General features: G+C 45.0%; 2 protein-coding genes, 1 long non-coding RNA gene and 2 pseudogenes across 4 annotated transcripts; 2 read left to right on the top strand and 3 right to left on the bottom strand.

The window, feature by feature from the left end:
* The first annotated feature begins 138 nt into the window (after positions 1–138).
* Positions 139–2,622, top strand: LOC119274325 (annotated as a pseudogene).
* A 2,964-nt stretch (positions 2,623–5,586) lies between these two features.
* On the bottom strand, positions 5,587–8,175 carry LOC119274318 (F-box protein At5g07610-like). The gene is made up of 2 exons (XM_037554998.1): positions 6,953–8,175; positions 5,587–6,136 (listed from the first exon to the last, which is right to left on the bottom strand). Exons 1-2 carry the CDS (start codon positions 8,133–8,135, stop codon positions 6,123–6,125), a joined length of 1,197 nt encoding a protein of 398 aa, XP_037410895.1. The 5' UTR covers positions 8,136–8,175; the 3' UTR covers positions 5,587–6,122.
* Positions 8,176–9,717: 1,542 nt separating this feature from the next.
* On the bottom strand, positions 9,718–12,430 carry LOC119274316 (annotated as a pseudogene).
* Positions 12,431–13,323: 893 nt separating this feature from the next.
* Positions 13,324–16,459, top strand: LOC119274312 (rust resistance kinase Lr10-like). 2 transcript variants are annotated; one of them, XM_037554993.1, is made up of 5 exons: positions 13,324–13,952; positions 14,106–14,203; positions 14,317–14,781; positions 14,917–15,077; positions 15,177–16,459. In XM_037554993.1, the coding sequence occupies exons 1-5, from the start codon at positions 13,758–13,760 to the stop codon at positions 16,301–16,303; spliced, it is 2,046 nt and encodes a 681-aa protein (XP_037410890.1). In that variant the 5' UTR covers positions 13,324–13,757; the 3' UTR covers positions 16,304–16,459. The 2 variants fall into 2 exon arrangements, with proteins under 2 accessions (XP_037410890.1, XP_037410889.1); XM_037554992.1 differs by having other exon boundaries at positions 13,324–13,881; positions 14,106–14,781.
* A 2,933-nt stretch (positions 16,460–19,392) lies between these two features.
* LOC119274324 lies at positions 19,393–22,452 on the bottom strand. Its single transcript, XR_005135119.1, has 3 exons — positions 21,606–22,452; positions 20,629–20,707; positions 19,393–19,664 (listed from the first exon to the last, which is right to left on the bottom strand). It is a non-coding gene; the product is annotated as an uncharacterized LOC119274324 (long non-coding RNA).
* Positions 22,453–25,703: the final 3,251 nt, after the last annotated feature.

Raw genomic sequence — 25,703 nt, 5'->3', positions numbered from 1 at the left:
TCCATGTTACTGTGACTAGGATAGGCTTGGACCACTAAAGGATGCCATTGTAGTACACGACTCTTCCATTAATCAAGTGGTCCGGAGTGAAGAACATCACATCACGTAGATGGGCCAGTAGCCGGTATGTAATCAGTTAATCACCCAACTTTAATTGGCAGCAAATATCTAAGTCTCCAGCCATCAACATCACGGTCATGTAGAGGCACAAGTTGGCATGCAATGGCTCTCCTTTGGAGTTTTATTTTTAACTTTGACAGTCACTCCCTTATCTGGCCATTCATTTGCACGTCTGTGCTTCTGTGAACCAGTCTGCCATGGCGATGCCTGCAGTTCTTGCTGGAAATCAGGTGGAAGGGCGGCACCATCAGCCTGATTGTCCTTCTTTCTCGTGCGGTCTTCTTGGAAACATATCGTCTCCATTTCGTCGGGCAAGTGATCCACCTGGGTGCGGCTATCGATCTTACGAGCTGGTTTGCAGTGATACCAAGGGCTACGATACGCATCGGCGGTGCAACTTACTATGTGTCTGGCATCAACTACAGTAATTCTTCCTTATGGGTTGTCGATGCCGACTTGGATTTACACAACAGCTGCCCTCTACCTCGGTGGAATCCTCCATACCCACACAACAACATGGAAGTCGAATTGGACCCCCTTGTAGATACTCGGGCTTGCTTTGTAAAATGCTCTCAGGAAGTAAAGGGCACTGGTACGTACATGCCTGTTGCTTGCCTAAGCACCAATGATTCTTTTGTTTACGTGTTAACTGGCCTCAGATCTACATACATGGAATACCTTCAACCTTCTTGTGGGTACTTGGCCGTGACTCCTCGACCTTGGGACAGTCCGACGCTAGAAAATGCAAGTTATGCAGATGTTGTGAAATCCATGAGGACTGGATTTGCTGTTAAGTTTCCTTTCAGGTATACTAGGGAGACCATCAAGGGATGCCTAATAGACATTGTTCGGTGAGTTCAGGATTTTGAGATATGTATATACCATGGTTCTATTTGTTTCCCGTACCTGGCTATCTTATCCCAAAACTGATGAGCTCCTCTTTCATTCCTTTATTGTATTGGTATTGCAGCCCCTTCTATGAAGTGCCAGTGTCGAGTGAGGGCATCAAGCGACTTATTACATACAGTCTTCTGGCTGATGGATATTTGTTGGATTGTGTATTTAATACTGCTGGATTCCGAGGTGTTCCCGGTTTCATCATAATAATCATCTTCTGGATTCTGAAGTGGCTAGCAGGTAACTCTGTGCTCTTTATTGCAGTTTGTTCATCATCACATCTATGCAATCATGTACCCACTAAACCCTATATAAACTTGTTTATTCAGTGTTATGCAGGTTCATGTTGGCACCACTGGCTGTGTTGATTTTCCTAGCCTACAAGTGTTGGAAAACAAGAATAACAATCGATGCGGTTGAGAAGTTCCTCCGAATGCAGCAAATGATTGGTCCGACGAGGTACGCCTACACTGACATCACAGCTGTTACAAGCCATTTCAGAGATAAGCTGGGCCAGGGAGGCTACGGCTCTGTGTTTAAGGGTGTGTTGTTGCCAGGCAATGTTCACGTCGCGGTCAAGATGCTAGACGGTAACTCCAATTGTAATGGAGAGGATTTTATCAGTGAAGTTTCAACCATTGGCAGGATCCACCATGTTAATGTGGTGCGTTTACTGGGTTTTTGCCCGGAGGAAATGAGACAAGCGCTCATCTACGAGTACATGCCTCGAGGTTCTCTCGACAAGTACATCTTCTCAGCTGAGAGGAGTTTTTCTTGGGATAAGCTTGCCGAGATCGCTTTGGGCATAGCCAGGGGCATCGACTACCTGCATCAGGGCTGCGAGATGCAAATTCTCCACTTCGACATCAAGCCCCACAACATTCTTCTCGACAACAATTTTGTCCCAAAAGTAGCTGACTTCGGTCTCGCCAAGCTGTACCCAAGGGATAAGAGTTTTGTGCCATCGAGAGCCCTACGGGGAACTGTTGGGTACATAGCTCCTGAGATGATATCTCGGAGCTTTGGCGTCATATCAAGCAAGTCTGATGTTTACAGCTTTGGGATGCTGTTGCTGGAGATGGCTGGAGGAAGAAGGAACGCCGATTCTAATGTGGCAAACTCGAGCCAACCATACTACCCATCGTGGGTGTATGACCAGCTAACTCAACAAGACAATATTGGTGAGATATCTGCTCATGTTGATACTGTGATGCACGAACTGGAGAGGAAGCTATGTATTGTTGGACTTTGGTGCATTCAGATGAAGTCTCATGATAGGCCAACGATGAGTGAGGTTATAGATATGCTCGAAGGTAGCGTCGATGCATTGCAGATGCCTTCCAGGCCATTCTTCTGTGATGAAGGGCACACCCATACCGAGTGTACTTACCACTTGTCGTCCGAGTTGACTGAAATCTGTGAGGAGGATATGAGTGAAAATATTGGTGTGTGACGAGATGTACGATGAAGTGATGCACTTACCTCACGAGGAAACAAAATTGTGGATGTAGTTATATCAAGTAGTATGAAATAATCTGATGTGTTTCCTATGTTGTGTACTCCTGGTATGTTGAGGCCATCTTGTATATATGATGTTTTGCTTCAGCGGTTGCTGATACCATGTGTGATCCAGCTATGCTTAAACTTATATATGAAATATTTCTGTGCTTTGATGAAAAACCTGAGCCATCAACACCAAATATTCCTGGAGCCAAGCGCTGATTATTATGTATGAAATGTTTTTTTACGTAAATTTGGGGGAAGCAATCATGTTTTCAGGTACTAGGCAGATGTTGGGAAGATGGAGAACCGCAGCTCAGAAACCCCAAATAGATCCTGGACTTGCTGAGCTCGATCGAAAACCCCATTTTGAATTTTCAATTTTTATAAAACATATCTAGCTACATGTATATATAGATGTAAACTATCTTTCAGTAAAATTTTATGGAGAAAGGTTTCCGTTTGTGTGTTACATTAAGCACACATAATTGTGGGTCTATATGGTTACTATAAATCCACAAATTGTCCTTTTTTGTTTGTATTTCTCACATATATGAAATAAAAGAGAAGAGATGGCAACCTATTCCTTTATGTCTGTAGGGTTAGTCGTCAGAGCTGGACCGCACTACATGACAGCTTCAGTCTTTAGTCACAAAAGAGATGCTGAAATGGACGTGTGCACTGTCGTCGAGGATTCGAATTCTAAATGTGCATCGTTCTGGACCGCACTATTGTGAAGAAAATGGACGTCATCGTCATCCCCCAGTCTACGGCTTCAGTCTTGCTCATAGAGATGCTGAAAGAAACTGGCTTTGGAACTGCAATTTGTAAAATAGTACAAGTGTATGTCTACCAACAACATCTAGTTCAATCAGCTGGCTATATCTTCATATGTCTTTTGTAGGTGTTTGGTGCCTAATTTTCTCGATGTTTTCCACCACTGGGGAGAGCTACATATCACAGCAGCAGCAAAAGAAGTTTGCTTGCGATTTTCGCATAATTTGAGGCCCTGAATATGTCGGTAATTTTATCTGTTTATGGTCATTTCTGCATATGTGGGTTTAGTTACCCAATTATAAGGCTGTTGCTATTATCTTTATCTAATATACCATAGGCCGGATTCAATTTCCACAAAAGAAATATTTCTCATTGACATGCTTCAAATACACAGGACATACCGACGCTACATGTGCATGTGTTTATTTTTTCCTATTGAAATTGTATGATTCTTTTTGGTGGCATTTTCTGAACTTCTAAAGAATCGTTACCTGTGGTTAGCAGTTGGTAAGAATGACGTGGTAGCTGCGCAAGAGTCACTTCCTTAATTATTGTGGAGGAATTCCTAAAGCTGAATGCAACATCTTGCCGTATGTTTGGTGATTCTGGCTGAGAGTGACTTGCACTTACAAATAATAAATGGACATCATCGTCGTCATTAGCAGAAAGGGAAAGATTCGGTCAATTTGTGAATAATTGATGAGAATTTTGTCTTGAAAACAGAAAGCAAAAGCAGTCTTTCAAGCGGAAAAGAAAGAAAGCAAAAGCAGACAACCAGTTAGTGGATTTTTTTAGTCGGAAATTTTCTTCGGCAAGGCGAGCGAGTGGTCTTTTTAGGGGTTGGTGAGAGACTGGGTACATGCACAAATTCGAATTCCACCACGGCCCAGCCCAACGCTATTCCGTGTTTCTTATACGTCGTCCGTGACCCATTTACTTTTGGCCGGACTATAGCTTCCGTCTCACAAGACGCCCAAATTACAACACCATGGCACTTGATTGCGAGACCTCCTCCCGTTCGCTGCTTGGGACGCGCCGTTTCCCCGGTTCACTGCTCGTGATTGACCGGTTAACCTCCCATTGACTTTTCTGAGAGAAAGTGTTTTTCTAAAGCAGGCATTTTTCTGAAAGAAAAAAAAATCCTAAATCTGAAAAAAAAATCATGGTTTCAAAAAAGGTGCACGAACTCAATAATGTTCACGAGTTAAAAAAAATCATGGATTTGAAAAGGCTCACGAACTCAAAAAAAAAATCAAGGGTTTAAAAAGATCGCAGCATTCAAAAAATTCGCGGATTTAGAAAAAGTTCACAAACTCGAAAAAAAAATCAGGGGTTCAGAAAAACCTTGCGGATTTGAAAACAGTTCGTGAACTCGGAGGAAGTTCATGGACTTGAAAAAAAATTGTGAATTTGAAAAAAATTCATGGACTTTGAACAAGAAAATTTCTAATATTTGGAAAAGGTTTAAGGATTTTAATGTATTCATGCATTTGAAAAAAGTTCATGTATTCAAAGAAGTTCATGTATTTGAAAAAATACAAATGTTTTAAAAAACGTTTCATGGGTTTGAAGAAAAATGGACATGTTTAAAAAAAATGGTTTCATGAGTTTGACGGAAATTTTTGAATTTAAATTTTTCATGCATTTTAAAAAGAAAAGAAAAAATAAAAAGAAAATGGAAATAACAGGAATTGAAAAAATAAATAATAAACATCCAAAAACCAAAAGGGAAAAACCGGCCGGACCTATTAATGGGCCGGCCCACAGAAAATCAACCGAAGCAGGTGGTGTGCACTGCATACGAGAAGCCCTATATACCAGCTCTACGAGCGCCGAATAGGAGTTGGCCTTGATTGGTGCATTAGACCAGCGCTCCCCCGTCGGCAGCGACCCAGCGACCCGGCGATAGTGCTTGAATGCGGCAGCTACCCAGGCCTAGCTACTGGCGGGCATCGCACTTGCGCAGCTGCTACCACCGCCGGCTAAGCGGAAGGAAGGCCCCCAATCCACTGCTCTGGACAGGGACATGGACGGGTTCTCAAATTTCAGAAAAGAAACCATTAGATATTTATACATGAGAATGCAGAAACATGGACAAAGTCTCCCAGCGTGATTTAAACTTCCAGTCAAACCATTACATATTTATAGATGAGAATGCAGAAACATGGACGGGTTCTCAAATTTCAGAAAAGAAATCCGACCTGAACCCAGGACATATTGGGTATTCACATCTTGACTGTCTGTCTTTCCAGTCACACCATTCCCCTGTTTCAGTTGCATTGAGTTCAGTCATATACAAATGCGGAAATGAAACCAAATGATCTCACATCTTACAAACATAATTTTGTCCACATTACATGACAGAATCAAGACTTGATCCCACGTCTTACAAATATAATTATGTCCATACTACATGATGCATTGTATTTTTTTTTTCCACTGAAATACTCCCTCCGTCCGAAAATACTTGTCATCGAAATAGATGTATCTAGATTTATTTTAGTTTTAGATACATCCATTTTCATCCCTTTTGATGACAAGTATTTCCGGACCGAGGGAGTATTTACTTACATATACTTGCAGCATCAGGTGCGTTACGCTCATCCATATACAAACGTGGAAATGAAGGCAGGAAACAAATGGGCAGCAGTTTGATCCCACATCTTACAAATATACTTTTGTCCTCACAACATTACAAGCTGTACTTTATTTATTTATGTATATATATACTCCCGTGTCGCCGTATGGCTGTTTCTGGAAAATGCCGTATTCCATGTCTCCATATATGTATCTGTATCCCTGTGTCCGTGTGCATATATCTATGCTTCTTAGATGGCCATGTCTAGAAAGAAGAATAACAAGTCAGACAATTAGCAACAGTTCTAATGAAGAGACAGATGGAGCGGAAAAGGCAACAATGAGACAGTTAGAAACATGTGCTGACAAATATAACTCACTTCTGTAATTTATTTTTATACAGATGTGTTATAACTTGCTCTTGGTACTAGCAATAGATTAAAAAATCCACACTTGTTGTCAAGTGGAAGAAATATTCAGAATGGAGAATTTAGCTGGCAAAAAGGCCAATAAACAATATGGCCTATAACTTTTGTCCTCTAAACTCATCCCTCATCATGTCAAGCAAACAAGATTATGCCAAAATAGTACACTCTTGGCATGAAAATTGATGCTGGGTATTCTGTTCTAAATAAAAAGATCCCTACATAAGAAAATTCATATCGTTTCTTTGTGCTACAAATGTAATAAATGAACAAATGACAAAAACACAGTTATTTCAGAGTGTATGGATTCAACGAAGTTGTTTTTATAGAGTTAAGATTAATGCCAAGATGAAAACATATAATAATGGATAAAGAATAGAATTCACTTTGCGGTTTTAAAGTGCCAACTGAGTTGCTAATTTGGCATTTGATTTGGGTATTAAGATAAGTTGTACTAAAACAATATGACCATAAATTCATCCATCTAGCATAGGGGCACTTACTAAGTTTTATCACCGGAAATTGCTTACTAAGCTCAAGTTATAACTGAACATTTGAAGTACCACAATCATTGTGTGCGAGCAATCATGTACTGTACATAACACAACTAAATTGGATTACTTCCAAATAAAAGAAAATTAAGAATGAGCAATCACCTGGCGGATAGAAACTGGTGAAAGGGTGACAGGAATTCATCAAACGGCTTTCATCAAGTTTCGTAGATTTCATTGAGTTAAGATCTAGCATGTAGGCACTGTCATCAACATAGAGAATGATCACATTGCTATCTTCCTCATAGCCGAGGATTTTCTGATGCCACTTCTTACTAACCCGAGGAGGGATCCCAAGAATGTCATGCATATCAACTGTCTTATGCTGCAACCACGTGGCAAGACCATGACAATTCTTTTGCCTCAGCCATATTTCTAGGATCGGGAATTTAAACCTGAGCCAGCTAACCGTGCCTTGCTCTATTTTGATGATCCTATGGCTGCCGGAATAATTCATATCAGAAGGTCCCTTGATCACAGCTAGGCTCTGCGTATCCAAATCAAACTCAAGCATGGCAGCACAAACATTATCCGATGAAAGCATCCAGTAGAGCACATTTCCAACCAGGGTCGCAGGAACATCAACAAGAGCAACTTTAAATGGAGCTTCTATTTCCTTAAGGCCGCCCCATGTGCCACTTTCTGATGAGTAAACAGATGTGATAAATCGATTGCGTGTAGGGTACCTGGAAAGGAATGCCACCTTGAATGGGCTCTCATGGCAAAAGCCGTGCACGTGGTCCTCCTTGCCGCTGGCAGCACAGAGCACAGCCCCGTGGTGGTAGTTGCACTCCCTGAACTCGTCCGGAACAACAGGCAGGTTGCGCTCCTCGCCGGTGAGGGGGGCGAACACGACAAGACGCGGCAGCAGCCTGTGTATGGCCAGCACCCGACCGTGGCGGCAGCCGGTCGCGTCGCAGTCGCGGGAGGTCATCCAGCGTGAGATGGACAATCGCTCAGCTGGGATACGGTCGGGAGCGGCCAATACGGGGGTGATGATGAATTTCCGGCGCCGCTCGAAAACGCCGAGGACGGGCGGCTTCCGGTGGTGCGCATGGAAACGGCGGTGGAACATCGGGTTGGTGACGATGCCTCGCCAGCGCCTGGAGACAGCGGACGCGCGCGGGCGAGATGATGGCTGCCGTGGGAGACGGAGGAGTATCGCCTCGAGCACATCGTCCGGCAGAGAGTCAAGCGGCGCCGACGAGCTGCTGCTGCGGCGGCGGCGATGCGCAGCCTCAGTCGCGTGGATTCGGGAACGGCGGCGGCGGGCCATCACGGCGTCCATTTCGCCGCCGCCAAAAGCTGGAGAGTATGTGGAGTGAGGATGTAGTGGAGTGACTGGGGCTAGGGTTTCCCTTTTTTATTCGTTCGTCGCATTGGGCCGTGATAAATTGGGCAGCCATGGGCCCGTCCCGTGCTTTTGATGGGCTGGGGCGTTCCAACTTTACTGGGCTATCATTTTTGCAAATTGAGACATGAGCCCGATGGCAGCAACTAGCACTACTCCTTCGGGAGCCTCACAAAGATCACTCGCCTTCGCCACGTGTCGCACTATGGGTACTTCTTTTGGATTTTATTTTTTATTCTTTTGCATGCGTTTTCGGCTTTTTAAATATTTTCTCCTGGGTTTTTTTTCGACATTTTAGTTTTTCACCGGTCTTCCTTAGCTTTTGGACAAAAAAAATGTGAATTCTTTTTTTTTTTTTGCAAACAAACGTGTTTTTTTTCTTCCGAGAGAGGCCCCTTTTTTTTAAACTTTCGCGAGAGGCATAGCCGTGCCTCTCTGAAACGGAAAAACGCGTTTTTTTTTCTTACGCGAGAGGCACGATTTGCTTCCGCGACAGACACGGTTGTGCTTTCGCGAGAGGCACGACCGTGCCTCTTTCGAAAAGAATTTGGATGTGATATTGTTTCTCAATGAGGGTGGATTTGTCAGGGCTTGTGATAATATATGGCCTTATGACTTTCTGAAACTACATAAAAGATAAAATAATATTTTCTAAAATATATTTGTTACATTTTTTAAGAAATGCACAAATATAGAAAGGTGAAGTTATTAGAACGCACCTGTGGCTTTTTTTTAATACTGTACCAGTGGCATTTTTTTTGGATTTTGACAACCAGCAAAAGTCCAGTATGAGAGCATGGCAAATTGAATGTTTTTCATGACACTTTATGTTGTTGCGAGGATGGCGATTTCCTAGTGTTTGATTGCCGTGCCATCCCAGCACACGTCAAATTTTTAATATTTCCCTCCATTTTTAGATACATACTGCAGCAGTGGCTTGGTTTTTTTTTTTGAGAAAACGGAAAAAGTACCAGTGGATTTTTTTTTAGCGATTGAAGAGTACCAGCCAACATGATGAGCTCTCCGCCGTTCCACAGCCCAGACCGCGGACCGGCCCAACAATCAATTCTCATTGCCCATTTCTACAGAGGAGCCCGACCCAACCAACTCAGGCGCCTTATCCCCGACGGCAACGGGCAGGTGCCCGTATCTACCCTAGTCGGCGGCCGGCCGCCGGCGAGTGCTTACTCCGGCGACGCTGTCAAGCCGTGCCTGCCCGCCGGAGGCCGTCCCGCCCGCGCAGCTCAGATTCTCCGAGCTCCTCGTCTTCCTCGCGTCGCGTGTCACAGCCGAAGCAATCTGCCATGGTGAGTAATCCCCATTACCCTCCTTTTGATTTCAGAACAGAAATGCTGCGTTTCTACTTTCTAGTTGCTGGGGCAGTGGCATGATTAGTTGAGGCCATCCGCGCATCACGCTACTAAAATATCTTACAGGGCCATCTTGTGATTCTGATAGGGAAATGGCTACAGTTTCTGACGGAAAGGGATAAAATCACAGCAATGACAGGATGCTAGTATAATTTTACAAGTTCTCATTATTCAAAGGTTGACAAATCCAGTGGCCAGTGCCATATGTGCCTAATTAATAGCATTACAACATGATAAGGTACGGATCAGGTGACCCATGTAGCATTACAATATAATAAGGTGAAGATCAGGTGACCCATGTAGTTCAGTTCAGTATGTAATCAAATGTAATAATAATACACAAAACACAGTGCATATTCATGTGTTTGTCGTGTTTTGTGGCATAGGGCGATTATCTGACGACACAAAGGGCTTGGGGGGAACCTGCAGGCTCTGCAACCTCCCCGTTAGCATGTTTACCACTTTCGTCATTGAAGGCCGATTCTTTGGGTTCCATTGGATGCACCACAATGCCACAATAGTTAGCTGTCGCATCTTCTCCTTGTCTTCTGCTGTCATTTCCAAACGAAGCTCCCATTCCTGACCAGAAATCACTTTCTCGTAGATCCACTCCGGGAGGTATACCTCGTCCTGGTTCTCAACACCAGGATCTGAATTCCTCCTTCCACTCACCATTTCCAATACCAGCATGCCGAAACTGTATACATCCGACTTGTAAGACACCCCTCCAAAGTTCCGAGAGTATATCTCTGGTGCGATGTATCCCATGGTGCCTCTTGCTACAGTCAAGGTGACGATGCTCTGGTCCCTTGCACACAGCTTGGCAAGGCCAAAGTCTGAGATCTTTGGGTTGAAGTTGTAGTCCAGCAAGATGTTATGTGGTTTGATGTCAAAGTGGAGAATGCGCTGGTTGCACCCTTGATGCAGGTATTCTATTCCTCGGGCAATGCCTAGAGCAATATCTAGCATTTTGTTGGGTGCAAGGAGCTGTCGAGAAATATCGGAAATATGTGAGAATATGTATTTCTCCAGTGACTCGTTAGGCATGAATTCGTAAATAAGAGCCCGCCTCATTCCTTCGGAGCAAAAGCCCAAGAGGCGGACAATATTTGCATGGTGGATTAGTCCAATGGTTGCGACTTCATTGATGAATTCCTCCCCTTCTCCTGTAGAATTCTCTAGCATCTTGACTGCCACAGGAACTCCATTTTGTAGCTCGCCTTTGTATACACTTCCAAATCCACCCTGGCCGAGTTTATCCTTGAACCGTCTTGCTATTTTCTTCACTTCAAGGAAAGTGTACCTTGTAGGTTTCGATGTGCCATATGCCTTGAGAAACATTTCGACCTTCTTATTTATCTCTTCATTATACCTTGACTTTAAGGAGAGATAGAGCGTTGCGGCTACCACCAATGAAAGAGCTACAAATGCAACTACAGATGATGCTGCTGATTAAAAACAAATGAAATTAGTGAGCTGCATTCAGATAAGAAGTCATGGGTTCCTGACGCTTATTGCAATGAGAAACCACAATAAGAATTTCATTTAGAATGGGAAACAAATAAGAGTTGCATCATTACCTGCAATTGGGATGACATGCGTGCCTGCGTGTAGGAGGAATATCATTAGTTTTGCCATGACTTAATGTAGACAGTGTATGTTTGGAGCAACTAATTCCCGATTCCTGTTAACATACGAAGGACCTATATATGTGTTGGCCTCCAGTTGGCTTCATGTATATTGGACCTCAGACATAGGGCGTTATATTGATTAGTGCATTCCCTTGTTATGTGATAGCTCTGCAATAGTTTTTTCATCTTCAGTACTAAAAGACTAAAGCAATCTGAAAATGGTCAAGTAAGGTTTATCTCTTACTGTTTTTTGTGAGAATTTTACAAACTAGTCAACTGTCATAAGATTCCCCATATAATTTGGGACTTGCATCTCTTATAGAATATTTTTTGTGTGCGAACTTTCATGGATGTGAACCTAGAGATTGTATGTGCTTGAACAAGTTAACAATTTCTATGATTTGCATTACAATTTTGTTTGTAAAATAATTGAACTATAGGCGAAAATCCTGTTGGAAGATTTAAAACAGTTAACCCGGAATATAAGAGATTGAATTGTTGTTCCAAAATAAATTGACACGCCAAGGGAAAGAAAGAATACCACGGGGCTGACAGAATGCTTGACGGCTTCGTGAACTGAATCCACAGTGCCGACCTTCATTTTCACATTGTTGGCAGAGATCGGTAAGGTTACTGAGGTGCCAAGTGAATGTTGTTTCACCAAAATTGATGACTGTACTCGCTTATTTATTGAAAGCAAACTTGTCTCCTAGGATTGGGCCATCTATACCATAGCTGTAGGGTACTGGAATGCCTCTAAAAACGGCCTCACAGTCCCGTGGTAGATCATATATGTATGCATAAGCTGACGCCGCCAAATACCAGAATTGGGTTGCGTTGTTACCAAGACAAGCAGCTGGGCCAGCTACACTGCGTGGATCTGCAGGTATGAATTCGCTTGAACAACGTACCAGGGTCGTTGGTGATGGAGGTAGTTCGTACACATCAGTTGCTAAATTTGTTGAGATGAGCTTCTGAAGTGGGCACTGTGTCGCTGGTTCCACAAGCGGGGTGACGTTGATGACGCGGTGTCTGTAATAGATCTCTGTTACTTTGCAGGAGCCAAGAACCGGGTGATCCAGGATTGTGTCATCCCCGGAGCACGATAACTGCATACCTGGTGCGCCACATGATGGTGGGTGAGTTGAAAGCCGGAATGGGAACCATATCTCAGGCCCATGTTTGCTGCTGCACCTGTGAGATGAACATCGTTTCGAGAAATCTTCATCATCTGATGCTCCGCCCACATAGGTTTGATGGGTGAGAAGAGATAGCAGTAGCGGCGTGACAAGAAATTTAAGCAAGTCCATGGGATGTATTGGGTATGAAGGTGGAAGAAGAGAAAGCCAGGAGTATAGAAAATCGCTGTTTGCTTTACTTCTGGTGAGGATTGGTTTAGCGGTTGTCTTGAAAGTTATGTGCCTGACCCGGAATTCCAGCTGCCACCAAAACCTCTGCCATATGTGTTCTATGGCTCAGAAAGTTCCATGGTTCTATTGCTGTTTAGACCATTCATGCCGTTTCACCACACATATATGCATAATTATCATCTAAAAATCAAACTCGTGAAGTTGATATGGTAAAGCATAAAAAATATGTGCATCCATGTAGCTTGTATAACTATCATTTCGGCCTGGACCACCAATTGTTTCTTGTTAGTCTCCATGTAGTACTTCCCTTCCTAACGATTACATGTTGGCCTTGAAAAAGAAAGGGTTGACTGGATATTCGAGTCAAGCAACAAAAAACAAGAGGAGAGAAGAGGACAGGGCACTGGGAGTGGCGAATACTAAGTCTTGTTGTTATTGGAGCCACAAAAAAACAGCCGGACATGGAAGGTTGTCAAGGACGTGCCTGAATGCACAACCAATATTTCCATGGGCCTTGTTCTGTGTCTTGGAAAATTCCGTGGTCTCTGGAAATAAATGTTGAGAGTATTCTTTTGATTTCACCAGCTGCACATCCCCATTTTTCTTCAATCCTAAATAACTAGTCTTTGACAGAATTGTACACATCTAACTAGATAAAAATTGCAATAAACGCATGAGCTTGACATGGTAAAGCACCATTTGCAGAGGTATGAATTGTGATAAGACTTGATGACTTGTTGTGATAACAGCAAAATTGTAGTCCAGTCACAAGATCATAAAATAATTGACCTGGCGTTATGGAAATGCTTTCAGTTAGTCCTGTAAAGAAAAAGCTTCCACAAGATCATAAATAATTGACCTGGCGTCGGATGCGGTTTAAATGATGTGCATTATAAGTTGTATAATCTGCAGGCAATGGAAACCAGGGGAAATATCAATGCATCTGCCCACATAATCTGCATGTGGTTTGAAGATATTCCGGGGAATTAGTTTCATATTAGAGGGGTTTAGGGAAGTATTTCAACTAGAAGTAGATAAGCACGAGGAATTCGATCAGACTTAGTTTTTCCTCCCTGCAAAACATGCCTTGCTAACTAGTAAACTCAAATTATCTCAAATGAATGATATTTTCTTATTTTCCATTTTTTGGTCCCTGTTATTTGTCATTTTCTCAAGGCACCGAATTCCATGTTCCATGACTTGGACATGATTGGACCAGTACAGGATGCTATGGTAACACAATTGGACTCTTCTGTTAACCAAGAGGTCGCCAGTCAAGAACATCACCATCACTTAGAAGAGCCAGTAGGTGGTATGTACACAACTTTAGTTGGCAGCCTAGTAGCCAAGTCTCCTAGTCAGCAACATCACAGTCATGTAGAGGTACTAGTTGGCATGTAATTACCATCCTTTGGAGCTCTATTTTTTTACTTTGGCAGCCACTCACTTATTCAGCCATTCATCTGTGCATCTGTGTGTCTTCCATGGCGATGCCCACTGCTCTCAAGGCCTTAACTTTCTTGTTTGTGCTTGCAGTTCTTGCACCAGATCAGTCAGAAGGGCAGCATCATCAGCCCTATTGTCCTTCTTTCTCTTGCGGCCCTTTCAGAAACATATCGTCTCCATTTCGTCAGGCAAGTGATCCACCTGGGTGCGGCTATAAATCTTATGAGCTAGTTTGCGGTGATACAAAGGCTACAATTCGCATCAACAACGTGACATACTATGTGTCTGCCATCAACTACAGTGATTCTTACTTCTGGGTAGTTGATGCCGACATGGATTTATACAGCAGCTGCCCTCTACCTCGGTGGAATCAGCCTCCCTCTTCCTTCTGGGAAGTTGATCACAACATGGAAGTCGAATTGGACCCCCTTTCACGTAGACAGTCTTGCTTTATTAAATGCTATCGGGAAGTAAAGGACCATGGTATGTACATGCGTGTTGCTTGCCTTAGCACCAATGATACTTATGTTTACGTGTTAACTGGTTATGATTCTTGTTCTATGGAGTATCTCCAGCCTTCTTGTGGGTATTTGGCCATGACTCCTTCAGCTTGTGACACTCCATTTTGTGAGTACTACGAGCTACTAGAAAATGCAAGTTATGTAGATGTTGTGAAATCCATGAGGATCGGATTTGCCGTCAAATTCCCTTTCTGGTATGACAGGACGAGCAGAAGTATCAAAGAGTGCATAATACGTCAGTTTCGGTGAGTTCAGAATTTTGATATATCTGTATGGAGTGGTTCTATTTGTTGCCTGTATAAGTGGTTTTGATATATCTTATCCCAAAACCATTGAGCCCCCCTGTTCATTCCTTTATGTCTCATTGGATGGTATTGCAGCGACTTGCTGCAAGAGTGTAGTGAAGACGTCAGTAGTTGTGTTCAGCAAATTCTTTTGGTCGATGGAGATTTCTGGTACTGCTCACTTCTTGCAACTGGATTTAGTGATGATGCCTCATCAAACATACCATTTGTCTTCTTCTCTGTCAAGTGGATTGCTGGTAATTCTGAATGTTCTGCTCTTAATTGTAGTTTCTTCATCATCACATCCATGCATGTGTGGACCCACCCATGAAACCTATAGAAACTTGTCTATGCAGTGCTATGCAGGTTTGTGTTGGCACCACTGGCTGTGTTGATCTTCCTCGCCCACAAGTATTGGAAAACGAGGATCACAGTCGATGCTGTCGAGAAGTTCCTCCGAATGCAACAGATGCTAGGTCCAATGAGGTATGCCTACACTGACATCACAGCAATCACAAGCCATTTCAGAGATAAGCTCGGTCAGGGAGGCTACGGGTCTGTGTTCAAGGGTGTGATATTGCCAGGCAATGTTCATGTTGCTGTCAAGATGCTAGAAGGCAATCCTAACTGCAATGGAGAAGATTTCATCAATGAAGTCTCCACCATCGGTAGGATCCATCACGTAAATGTGGTGCGTCTCATGGGATTCTGCTCAGATGAAATGAGGAGAGCACTGGTTTACGAGTACATGCCTCAAGGTTCTCTGGACAAGTACATCTTCTCAGCCGAGAAGAGTTTCTCCTGGGACAAGCTCTCCGGCATAGCTTTGGGCATTGCCAAGGGGATCGACTACCTTCATCAGGGTTGTGACATGCAGATTCTGCACTTTGATATCAAGCCACACAACATCCTTCTTGACAACAATTTTGTCCCTAAAGTTGCTGATTTTGGTCTCGCCAAACTATACCCAAGGGACAACAATTTTGTGCCATCGAGAGCCCTACGGGGAACTATTGGGTACATAGCTCCTGAGATGATATCACGGAGCTTTGGTGTCATATCGAGCAAGTCTGATGTTTACAGCTTTGGGATGCTGTTGTTGGAGATGGCTGCAGGAAGAAGGAACGCCGATCCGAATGCAGCGAACTCGAGCCAAGCATACTACCCATCATGGGTGTATGATAGACTAACTGAACAAGAAGTGTGTGAGATATCTCCCGTTGCTGGCATGCATGAGTTGGAGAGGAAGCTGTGCATCGTTGGACTATGGTGCATCCAGATGAAGTCTAATGACAGGCCGACGATGAGCGAGGTCATAGAGATGCTGGAAGGTGGCTTCGAAGGCCTGCAGATGCCTTCCAGGCCATTCTTCTGCGACGACGAGCACACCACTGTTCCGGATTCTTACCCTTTGTTATCCGAGCTGACCGAGATCTCGGAGGAGGATGAGATCTCAGATTCTTATGTTTCCCGGGTCCTATGAACTTCTATGTGGAAACATGTAATAAAATCTAGCAGTTAAAGAGGATATATAACTCCAATTGCTTAATTGGTAGTAGAATCTAGAATGTAATCATCTTTCTGGAAGACACATATTATCCGAATATATGAATAACAACTTGTGAAAGCTGAAGTGTTATTTGCGCTTGGTGTTAAAACATTGTCGGCATGAATACGTGTATGGTTGAAAGAATGTATTGTGGTGATTTAGGCAGAGGCACACCAAAACATGATGTAAGAAATGCAGAGAAATCTATTTTCGACAGCTGTTGGTCACGATATTTTTCTGCTGCCCCATCCTCTCCTGTATAAACCCTTGTGTAGCCAAAACTTCTGTAAATGCCGAGAAATGTATAATGGTGTTTTGTAGGTCAAAACTTATGTAGTAAGTGTGAACCATTTCCCATTCTTTGTAAAATGGTAGCCCCCAGTCTTTTGTAAGTCGAAATTTCTGTAGTATGTTTACTTCCTCCTGTAGCAAACTTACTCTTCTTGCTCTTGTCAGTGTATGGAGACGATGATGACCGCTAAGCGGAAGAATTCGTATCGACTGCAAATGCAACCTCCTACCGTGTTCACATTTTTTTTTCTAAGGCCAAGTTGTTACAACCATGAATGTGATTGTAGACTTGTTCCCGTCCAGGTCCAGGTCAGTGTATCATCAAGTAAATTGCTTCAAAAATTATGAGTCCTTTGGACCATTACAAATCAGTGGACAGCAGTAGCAACCTCAGCCTCAGGGTAAGAAATTGTGTTGTGGAATTTCAGTCGAGTCGCGATGGACATTATCTCTGGAATTTCAGTCACCTGCAGTCCAGTGTCGCATATATGGAGTACTGCACAGCAGCAGCAACCTCGCCGTCAGCTCAGAGTAAGAAAAATTAAGTTGGATTTCTTGCTGTCACACACATTATGATTTAATTGGCGGTAATTTCAGCCGTATAAAAAACGCACAAATGGCCTCAAAGTTCAGCAGAAAACTACAAGCCAAGAATGCAACCTCCTGCCGTGTGTGTTCCTGCAATTACGAGTGTGATTGTAGACTCGCTGCCGTCCAGTCTCGCATCTTCAGAAGTAGACAACTGCTGCGAGGACGACGAGTCCTCTGGCTCATATGAACCACTACAAATAACTGGACAGCATCAGCAACCTCGTTCCCATGGCACCTCACTCTCAGGGCAATGAAAGTCCCTGACTCTGTGAAGTTTTAATGTCTCAAGTCTTACGAAATAACCTACTATTATGTTCTCCCAGTCATGTGAAGTTTTATGTGGAAAGATGTAATAATATTTAGCAGTTAGAGGATGTTGATCTCCAACTGTTAATTGAAACGTAATTATCTTCGTGGAAGACACATACTATTCGAGTACATCAGTACATTTGCAATTGGTATTAAAATATTGTTAGCATGAATACAAGGTTGAAGAACTGTAATAAACTTCAGGTGGACACACACAAAAAGCATGGTGTAAAAAATGCAGAGTACTCTGTTTTCTTCAGCTGCTGATGATTGCCGCTGATTGTCACCACATCACTTGATGAATGAAATCCTATTTCCCAGGAAAAAACAGTATGAACCCTTGTGACTGATTAAAAGCTTGGGCTCAGCGTATGAACCCTTGTGACTGATTGCAGAGGAATTTGTGTCGACGGCAGTGTTCACACTTTTATCTTTTTGCTAAGGCTAAGTTCTTGTAACCATAAATGTGAGTGTGTACCTGCAGTCCAGTGTCGCATATGGACCAAAGTAGTGGACAGCAGCAGCCACCTCACCCTCAGCTCAGGGTAAGAAAATTTAAGTTGGTTTTCTTGCTGTCACACGCATTCCTATTACTTCAATGTTCAGTAGAAAACTGCTCTACAAGCCAAGAAATGCAGCCTCCTGCCGTACGCGTTCCTGCAATTACGAGTGCAGTAATCAAGTCCTTGGGGTAAGCAGCCGCTGCGAGGACAACAAGTCCTGTGGCTCATATGAACCACTAAAAATGACTGGACAGCAGCAGCAACCTCGTTCCCAGGGCACCTCGCTCTCAGGGAAAGGAAACTCCAGTCTTTGTCATCCGAATTTCTACAGCAATAATTTCAGATGTGTATACGTCGAAACGACTTGTAGGCCGGGAACAAATTGCTACGGCATTCCGATTTAATCTGGGTTAATGTCAGCCATATAAATAACATCCAAATGCTTTCGCAAAAAAATCATTCAAATGACTTGAAAGTCCATCATAAAACTACAAGCTAAGAATGTAACCTCCTGCCGTATGTGTTCTTCCGAGTACCAGTACAGCCGCAGACTCAGCTGCCGTATATGCCCCGCATATTCAGCAGAGAATTCCAGGCCCAGTATCATCAACATCAAGTAAATTGCTGCAAAACTGACGAGTCCTTCCATTGCAAATCCACTGGACATCAGTGTACCAGAGTCAGTCTCAGGGTAAGTTGGAAACAAACAAAAACTTCCATCAAGTCCAGTAATATAAGCGTTGCAACAACTTGCAATTTAATCCAAGATGCAATGCAAACATAGTCCAGCTGAGAATAACTTGGGAATATAGTTGGGAATTGCAGCTGAGATCCATCCAAAACTCGTGTTGTGTTGGTGTGGCCTCATATCGACCATTGCAAAAGCAATGGACAGCAGTAGCAACCCCAGCCAGTCTCCGTGGACAGCAGGGAATTACAGCAGCTAAGAATTCCTGCAATTTCGACAGTGATTGTAGACTCGCTGTCAGCCTTCACCTGCAAACACTCGGGCTTGTATGAACCACTACAAAATTTCAGTCGTGTAAACAACAAAAGTGAAACCGTGCCTGCGAGAGTTCATTTGGCATCGCACATGTGGAACAATAAACCTGTGAAATTTGCCAATCCAGCACTTCCTGCTTTGAAAAATATATATATAGAGGAACTTCCTGGAATGCAGTTAGTTCAGACCACATATCCTACAGTGCAGCTGTTATTTCCATCAGCACTGGACTTCTCGTTAATTTCCAGCTATTAGCCTCAAGGCAAATAAAAAAAAAGGAGGGAGCAGGGGTGGATCATGATCACATTAGATCGACGGCGCTTGCATGCTTTCCAAAGCACAGCTGAGAAGCACACTCAAACACACATGTTTTAGCGGTACATGAGGCAAAAATTGTCATGGCTAAAGACAACGAAATCTGACTCGAAATAATAGAAGGGTATTCATTCAAAAGCATCTTGCTCATACTACATGAGAAACTTAGCTAGACTAAAGTGCACACTTGGTAAGTTTTTTCAGATAACATAACACTGCCGACCACATTGATGCACGACCAACTCATTGATAAAAAAGAAACTGCAGCAGCCCTTTCTTCACCCTGGAGAACACAAAAGTGTTAATCTCCACGTAACCCAGTATAAATAAAGATAAAATTTAGCAGAAGCACATATGAACAAGATGCATGTACAAACTCATGATCAGCTGTGTGTGTAAGAATTATTATTAGTATGTGTGAATCCCAATAGCCGAATGATTAGTAGTTTGAGGGTGCATGCCCAGATTGGCTGCCAGATATTTTCCAAAGAGAGAATCAAACAGTTCAAATTTTACAAACTATGTTCACAACACTGGTGTAGTGTCTCCTACTCATGGAAGACAAGGTGATGGAAACTCCCTGGCTGGCTCTGTGCAGCGTGAAGAAGCTATGGGCTGTCGGTCTGCTAGGACCTGGGACGCCGGAGGCAATGGGGTCCAGGAACATGCTCAAGCTGTTGTTCCGAAAAAAAGCTTAGCAGCTGCTATTTAAGAAGCGTAGCTGTTATCTCAGGAGCGTAATATCCATTCAATTTTGCTGAGCCTTTTTTATGTTGTGCTAAGCTGAATTTGGTCTGCTGAGTTTTTCTGCCTGCTAAGGCAGTTGCAGGCGCTTAAAAGAATGATGTTACTGATGTTCCATTTTCCATTTAAATAAATGGAATGGGGCGTGAGCCTTTTGATCTATCAAAAAACGTGTGTACAAACTCATGATCAACTCAGCAACATAAAGAAGACCTACTGGCTATATCTCCTAGGAATATCAATGACAACAAAACAAACCTTCAGCCTTTACACATGAATTTGTTGGGTGACGGAGTTGAATGATGTGACTGGTGTTTGAAATGACAAGATGTGCTACTAATATATTGTTGTCAGCTATAGATTCCAGAACAACTAAACCAAGAGAGAACTTCAGGCATATAATATTTTAATTGCTTGTCTATGTTATTACCATGTGTGAATCACTATAGCCGAAAGGACAGTAGTTTGAGGATGCATGCTAACCATAAAAATATCCTTCTTACCTGGTGAACCATTCAGCACATCAAAACAGAATGTCATCCTATGTATGGGATCCATCACATCCACCAACAATGGTTGTGCCTACAAGCATAAGGCATGCATTTAATAAAATTCCAAAAAAAGACAAATGGGTATGAGAAGGCAACAGTGAGTCGTCTGTTACATAGATGAATTGACAAATATAAAAAACAACAACTCACTTTTGTATTTATGTTTTATAGCTCGCTACTCTACTCATACTGCCAACAGATAAAACCATACATGTTGCATTTTGCAAGGGATGTTCTTGAAAGCAGTATACATAGCTACTCCCTCCGTCCCATAATATAGGACGTTTTTTGACACGTCTTACATTATGGGACGGAGGGAGTACCTCATAATGAGAAATTTAGCTCATAAGAAAGCAATACACTGCCTATAATTTATCTCATGTATACTCTTCCCCCATCATATGTCAAGAATACAAAATAAAAGGTGCCAAAACTCATAAACATCACCGACAAAAGTAATCTTGAGTATTCAAACTAAATAAATAGGGCATGATTAGAGATAACAAACACTGGGGGAAAAAGTAGTATAGATGTACTAGTCACTTGTAGGACAGTATTGAGCAAGTGACAAGGAAAACTACTATTCCTGAAGGTACGCTTTCAGTGAAAGTTCTTTTATGGAGTTAAGAAAAATAGGATGATTAGAAGTACTAGAAAAAGAATATAGCTAGTTGAATTGCCAAACATGCCAAATGAGTAAACCATTTGGCATTTGAATTCACATTGCTACACATTTCATTTGATATTTGATTTGTTATCTTGCAAGGATGAAGACAACTATATTGAATGATAACACAATGTACAACTATATTAAGTGAAACAGTATTGTTACAAGTTCGTCTATATAGCGAAGGTATTCGAGCATCTATGTAAAAACATATCAAGACTAGGTTAATCCTACAATGCAAGGGCTAATGAAGAACAATCACCTGGTATATAGAAACTCTTGAAAGAATAATATCAATTAACATAATGGGCTTCACAAAGTTTCTTAGATTGCATTGACTTAAGTTGAACCACATTGACACTGGTGCCCACATGGAGAAATATATCATCAGTATCCTCAACATATCTCAGTCTACATAACTCTGGACTCTCTCCTTCAAACCCATGGGGGATTCCATGAATGTTATGCATATCAATGGTCTTCCAGAGGACCCATTTGGCAACACCCTGACAATTAACCTTCCTTTGCCACATTTGAATGTTATAGTAATAGTGAGACAATATGGCAAGACCAAATGCGCCATCCATGATCTCGATGACCTCACACATGTCAAAGCAGTCACGGGCATCATTTATAGTGCGAGGAGGAGGAGCTTTGATCAAAGCTAGGCTCTGACCTTCCAAATCAAACTGAAAAATGTAATCATCGCACGACCAGTAAAGTGCATTACCAACTAATGACCCATGTGTACCAGTATCATGAAGCTGACATGGAGTCGGTGTTGAGATGAGGTCACCCCATATGCCAGTCTCCGAATAGTAAACACGTGCTAAGGCAATCTGTGGACCAATAAGGTATCTGCCCATGGACAGCAAGACCACCTTGAATGGGCTCGAGTGGCAGCTTCCGTGCACATGGTTGTGGTCGGCAGCAGCGCAGAGCACCGCCCCATTGACGTAGCAGCCGCTCTTGAACTCAGGTGGAACTTGCACGCGGTGCTCCTCGCCCGTGATGGGGGCAATGACAATAATCTCTTGCTGCAGCGAGCGTATGATGAGGAGGCGACCGTGGCGGCACCCGAGCAGTCGAAAACCGCCGAACCCCGTGTCACTGCGACTGTCAATGCCGTGGAGCCGCACGTCGAAGCGCTGACGAGGGATGCGGTCGGGAGGGTCCAGGAATGGGGATGGAGCGGCGTGCTGCGGCGGCGGGCCACTGCTTCGCCTGCCTCACCCGCTTGGGTATGTGGATGGAGACGCGCGCAGCGGTGGCGGGCGATTCCGGCGGCATCGTCGGCGGCGTTCATCTGGGCGGCGCCAAGACCAAGACCTAGCTAGCTGGGGGAGAGGAGATGAATGGGGAGTGGCGTCGATTTGGTCTCGTCCGTCTGCTGCTTTTTTTTCTTCTTCTTTTGTTTCGGGGTAGGGTAGTGGGGACTGGAGTCTCGTTGAGTTGCATCTTCAGTTCCGTCCGAGATTTACTCTTCTTCTTCTTCTTTTTTGTTTTCATTGACGCCGATTTTCTCACCAGATGTTAATTCTTCATCTCACTTAATTAGCTTCTTCACGTTGATGTTTGTCCACAAGAAGGATGGTCGTTGCCCAAGCCAAAGTATGCAGGTACGACACAACAACAACAGGGGCTCCAAAATGGTGGCTAGGTGAACATTTTGGAGGATGCTTAGAAGGATGCCTATTTACCGAAAAAGGCTTTCGCCCCGCTTTATAAATAAAGCAAAGGTCATCAACAACCCGGTACAACCACACGCCACCATAACACACGCATACACACCCAAGGCCGGATACATAGGCGCTGAGCGCAGCAACACTACTCCTAACACTACCACCGCAAAGAGATGAAGCCGCATATGACGAACCGTGGGCTCCAAGGCGGTGCCTTCAGGAAGAATACGACACCGGAGCGCCGTCACCGCCCGATCCAAAGATCAGAGTTTCCCCTGGAGTCGCACGACGGGCAATGAGAGCCGCGGCGAAGCCTTCAAGAAGGGAACGATCTCGCCGCCGCCGGTCCGTCCGAAGATGGGTCGGGTTTTCACCCCGGCCAACACTAACCGCCACCGAACTCCGCACCTTGGCTACCACGGCGCCCACACGGCCATGGCCACCGGGCAGCACCAAGCCACGGGCTCTGACCATGAGCACCGCGCTACCACCAATAGGGCCGCCGCCCCGGCACCCAAGACCTTGACCCCGCATCGCCCGAGACCCGGCGCTACCCCAGCCAAAGAGACGAGCGGAAAGGTCCCACCTTACGCACCCTTGGGCGACCCCCAACGCCGAGACCCAATAGGCCAGCCACCACTGGCTTCCATCGACTCGTCCTGCAGCACCGGGCGCAAGACGAGCTTGGTCCTGCATCATCATGCGCAAGACGAGGTCGGTCCTGCTGCACCGTGCACGAGACGAGCTCGGTCTTGCCACACCGTGCGCGAGACGAGCTCGGTCCTGCCGCATCGGGCGCGAGATGAGTGATGGACCGCAGCCAGGAGAAGGCCAGCCCTTCGACGAAAGTAGCTCCTGGATGACGAGGAGAGGGGTCGAAGGTCGAACAAGCCGCCTACGGACGAGCCGACGCTGAAACATGCCAGCCGCCGCCGCAGCCGACCTGCCAAGCTGCCGTGGAGCCATCCACGGCCGGAGCAGCAGCCACACCGGGCCACTGCCCAACCCGCGCCGCCCGCCGAGCTCCAAGCGTCGGAGCCGCCGGACACGCACCTCCCGCTTCCGGCGAGCCACCCACAGCCACCCAAACACGCCGGACAGGGCCACCACGAGCCAGCACGCCGAAGCTACCACCACGTCGGAGCCTCCATCACGCCGGAGCGCTGCAGAGGCGGCCAACCCGCGCTGCCCACGGCCCTCGCCGCGAGGTGCGGCAGCGGACAGATCTGACCGAGGCCGTCCGCCACCACCGGGCCCCCGCATGTGCCTCCAGCCCGCCTGCCGTCCGAAGCACGACGAGCATGCCGACGACCTCCAGCCACGGCCCGCGCCGCCCACGTGCAGCCCGCCGGAGGGACCTGATCCGGATCTGGATCGAGAGGCCCAGCCCCGCCGTGTCCTCGCGCAGGCACGCCCCACCTAGCCCGCGCAGCCACCGCCGCCAGCACACCAGCCAACGCGCCCGCGCGCCTCGCCGCCACCGCGCCCCACGCCGAGCACGGCGCTCCCGCCGACCACCGCGTCCCACGCCGCGCGCCGCCAAGCCAGGAGGGAAGAGAGCCCCGCTGCCGCTGACGCGCCTGGTCCGCGTCCTCCGGCGGCGGCGAGGGGAAAGAGAGGTAGGGGGAGGGCTAGGGCCGGCGGCGACTAGGGCTTCGCCCAGCCACTCGCGGGAGCGGTCGGGACAAAGCGGTTCTTCGAGAGGGATAGTTGCTGTTTAACCTCTCATCAGAAGGATGCCTATTCGCGAAGGAGTTCGCCAGAAGCGGGTGAAGCGTCGAGCATGGATGGTCGGACCACATGACCAGCACGAGTGGAGCACATGGTAGTGTTGCGATGCCATTAGGCACCATTGTCAAACCCCTCAAAAACACCATCATCATCATCGAGGATAAGTCTCCACTGCAATACCTCCGGGAAGCTTTCACGAAGACCACATGCGCCCATCATTGCTGAGCTTTCGCTCAGAACATAGGAGGACAGAAGGTTTCCTGCAACAATGACTTCATGAAGTTAATAACACCCTCGGGTGTCGCCGCTAGAGCTGCCTAGAGCCAGCTGGAACTTATGCCCAGCAGTACCGACATCCTCGAAATTCCCACACATCCTTCATGAAGCTTCAGTTGAGGTCAGTGTTGTGAATGTAGGGTTATTCTACGCCCTCTCCCGCAGGATAGAATGGAGACAGGTGGCCGGCCACAAGATTCAAAGATGACCCGTCAAGACTTCATTGCTCTAATCAATACAAAGCTCCGGTCAGAAGGCGTTTGAATTTCATACGAGCTTGGCAGGAGGCCCATTACCTAGAAGATTCCAGACTTGACGGGCATGCTCGAGACTCTCTGGCCGAGGCAACCTCTAGGTCGGTTAGGCATTTCTGTAACCCTAAACCTTGTCCCCTTTGTAAGGTGAGGCCTAGGGAGCAGTCGAGGCATTAAACAATCTCCACCTTAGTCTCTAGATTAAACTGCACATCGAGTAGAACCCCTTCATACTTGGAGACCTATACATCAATCAAATCCAAACAGGATTAGGGCATTACCTCCATCATAAGGGCTCGAACCTAGGTAAATGCTATGTGTGCAATCCCCTCCGATACATTCTGTCTCGCTCACCACCCTATAGGGACTAATAATGGTTTTTAGTACCGTCAATTGTAACCCTAGAAAAATAGCCAA

This window comes from Triticum dicoccoides, chromosome 3B (genome assembly GCF_002162155.2).
Source record: "Triticum dicoccoides isolate Atlit2015 ecotype Zavitan chromosome 3B, WEW_v2.0, whole genome shotgun sequence".
NCBI lineage: Eukaryota > Viridiplantae > Streptophyta > Magnoliopsida > Poales > Poaceae > Triticum > Triticum dicoccoides.
This window is presented reverse-complemented; position numbering and strand designations above follow the sequence as displayed.

What these genes read in the sequence shown, in the direction of transcription:
- LOC119274318 (XM_037554998.1), bottom strand. Translation starts at nt 8,135, where the DNA reads ATGGACGCCGTGATGGCCCGCCGCCGCCGTTCCCGAATCCACGCGACT.
- LOC119274312 (XM_037554992.1), top strand. Translation starts at nt 13,758, where the DNA reads ATGTTCCATGACTTGGACATGATTGGACCAGTACAGGATGCTATGGTA. An exon ending in CTTAGAAGAGCCAGTAGGTG is followed by an intron (nt 13,882 to 14,105) that starts GTATGTACACAA and finishes TTGTGCTTGCAG; the next exon opens with TTCTTGCACCAGATCAGTCA. An exon ending in TGCATAATACGTCAGTTTCG is followed by an intron (nt 14,782 to 14,916) that starts GTGAGTTCAGAA and finishes ATGGTATTGCAG; the next exon opens with CGACTTGCTGCAAGAGTGTA.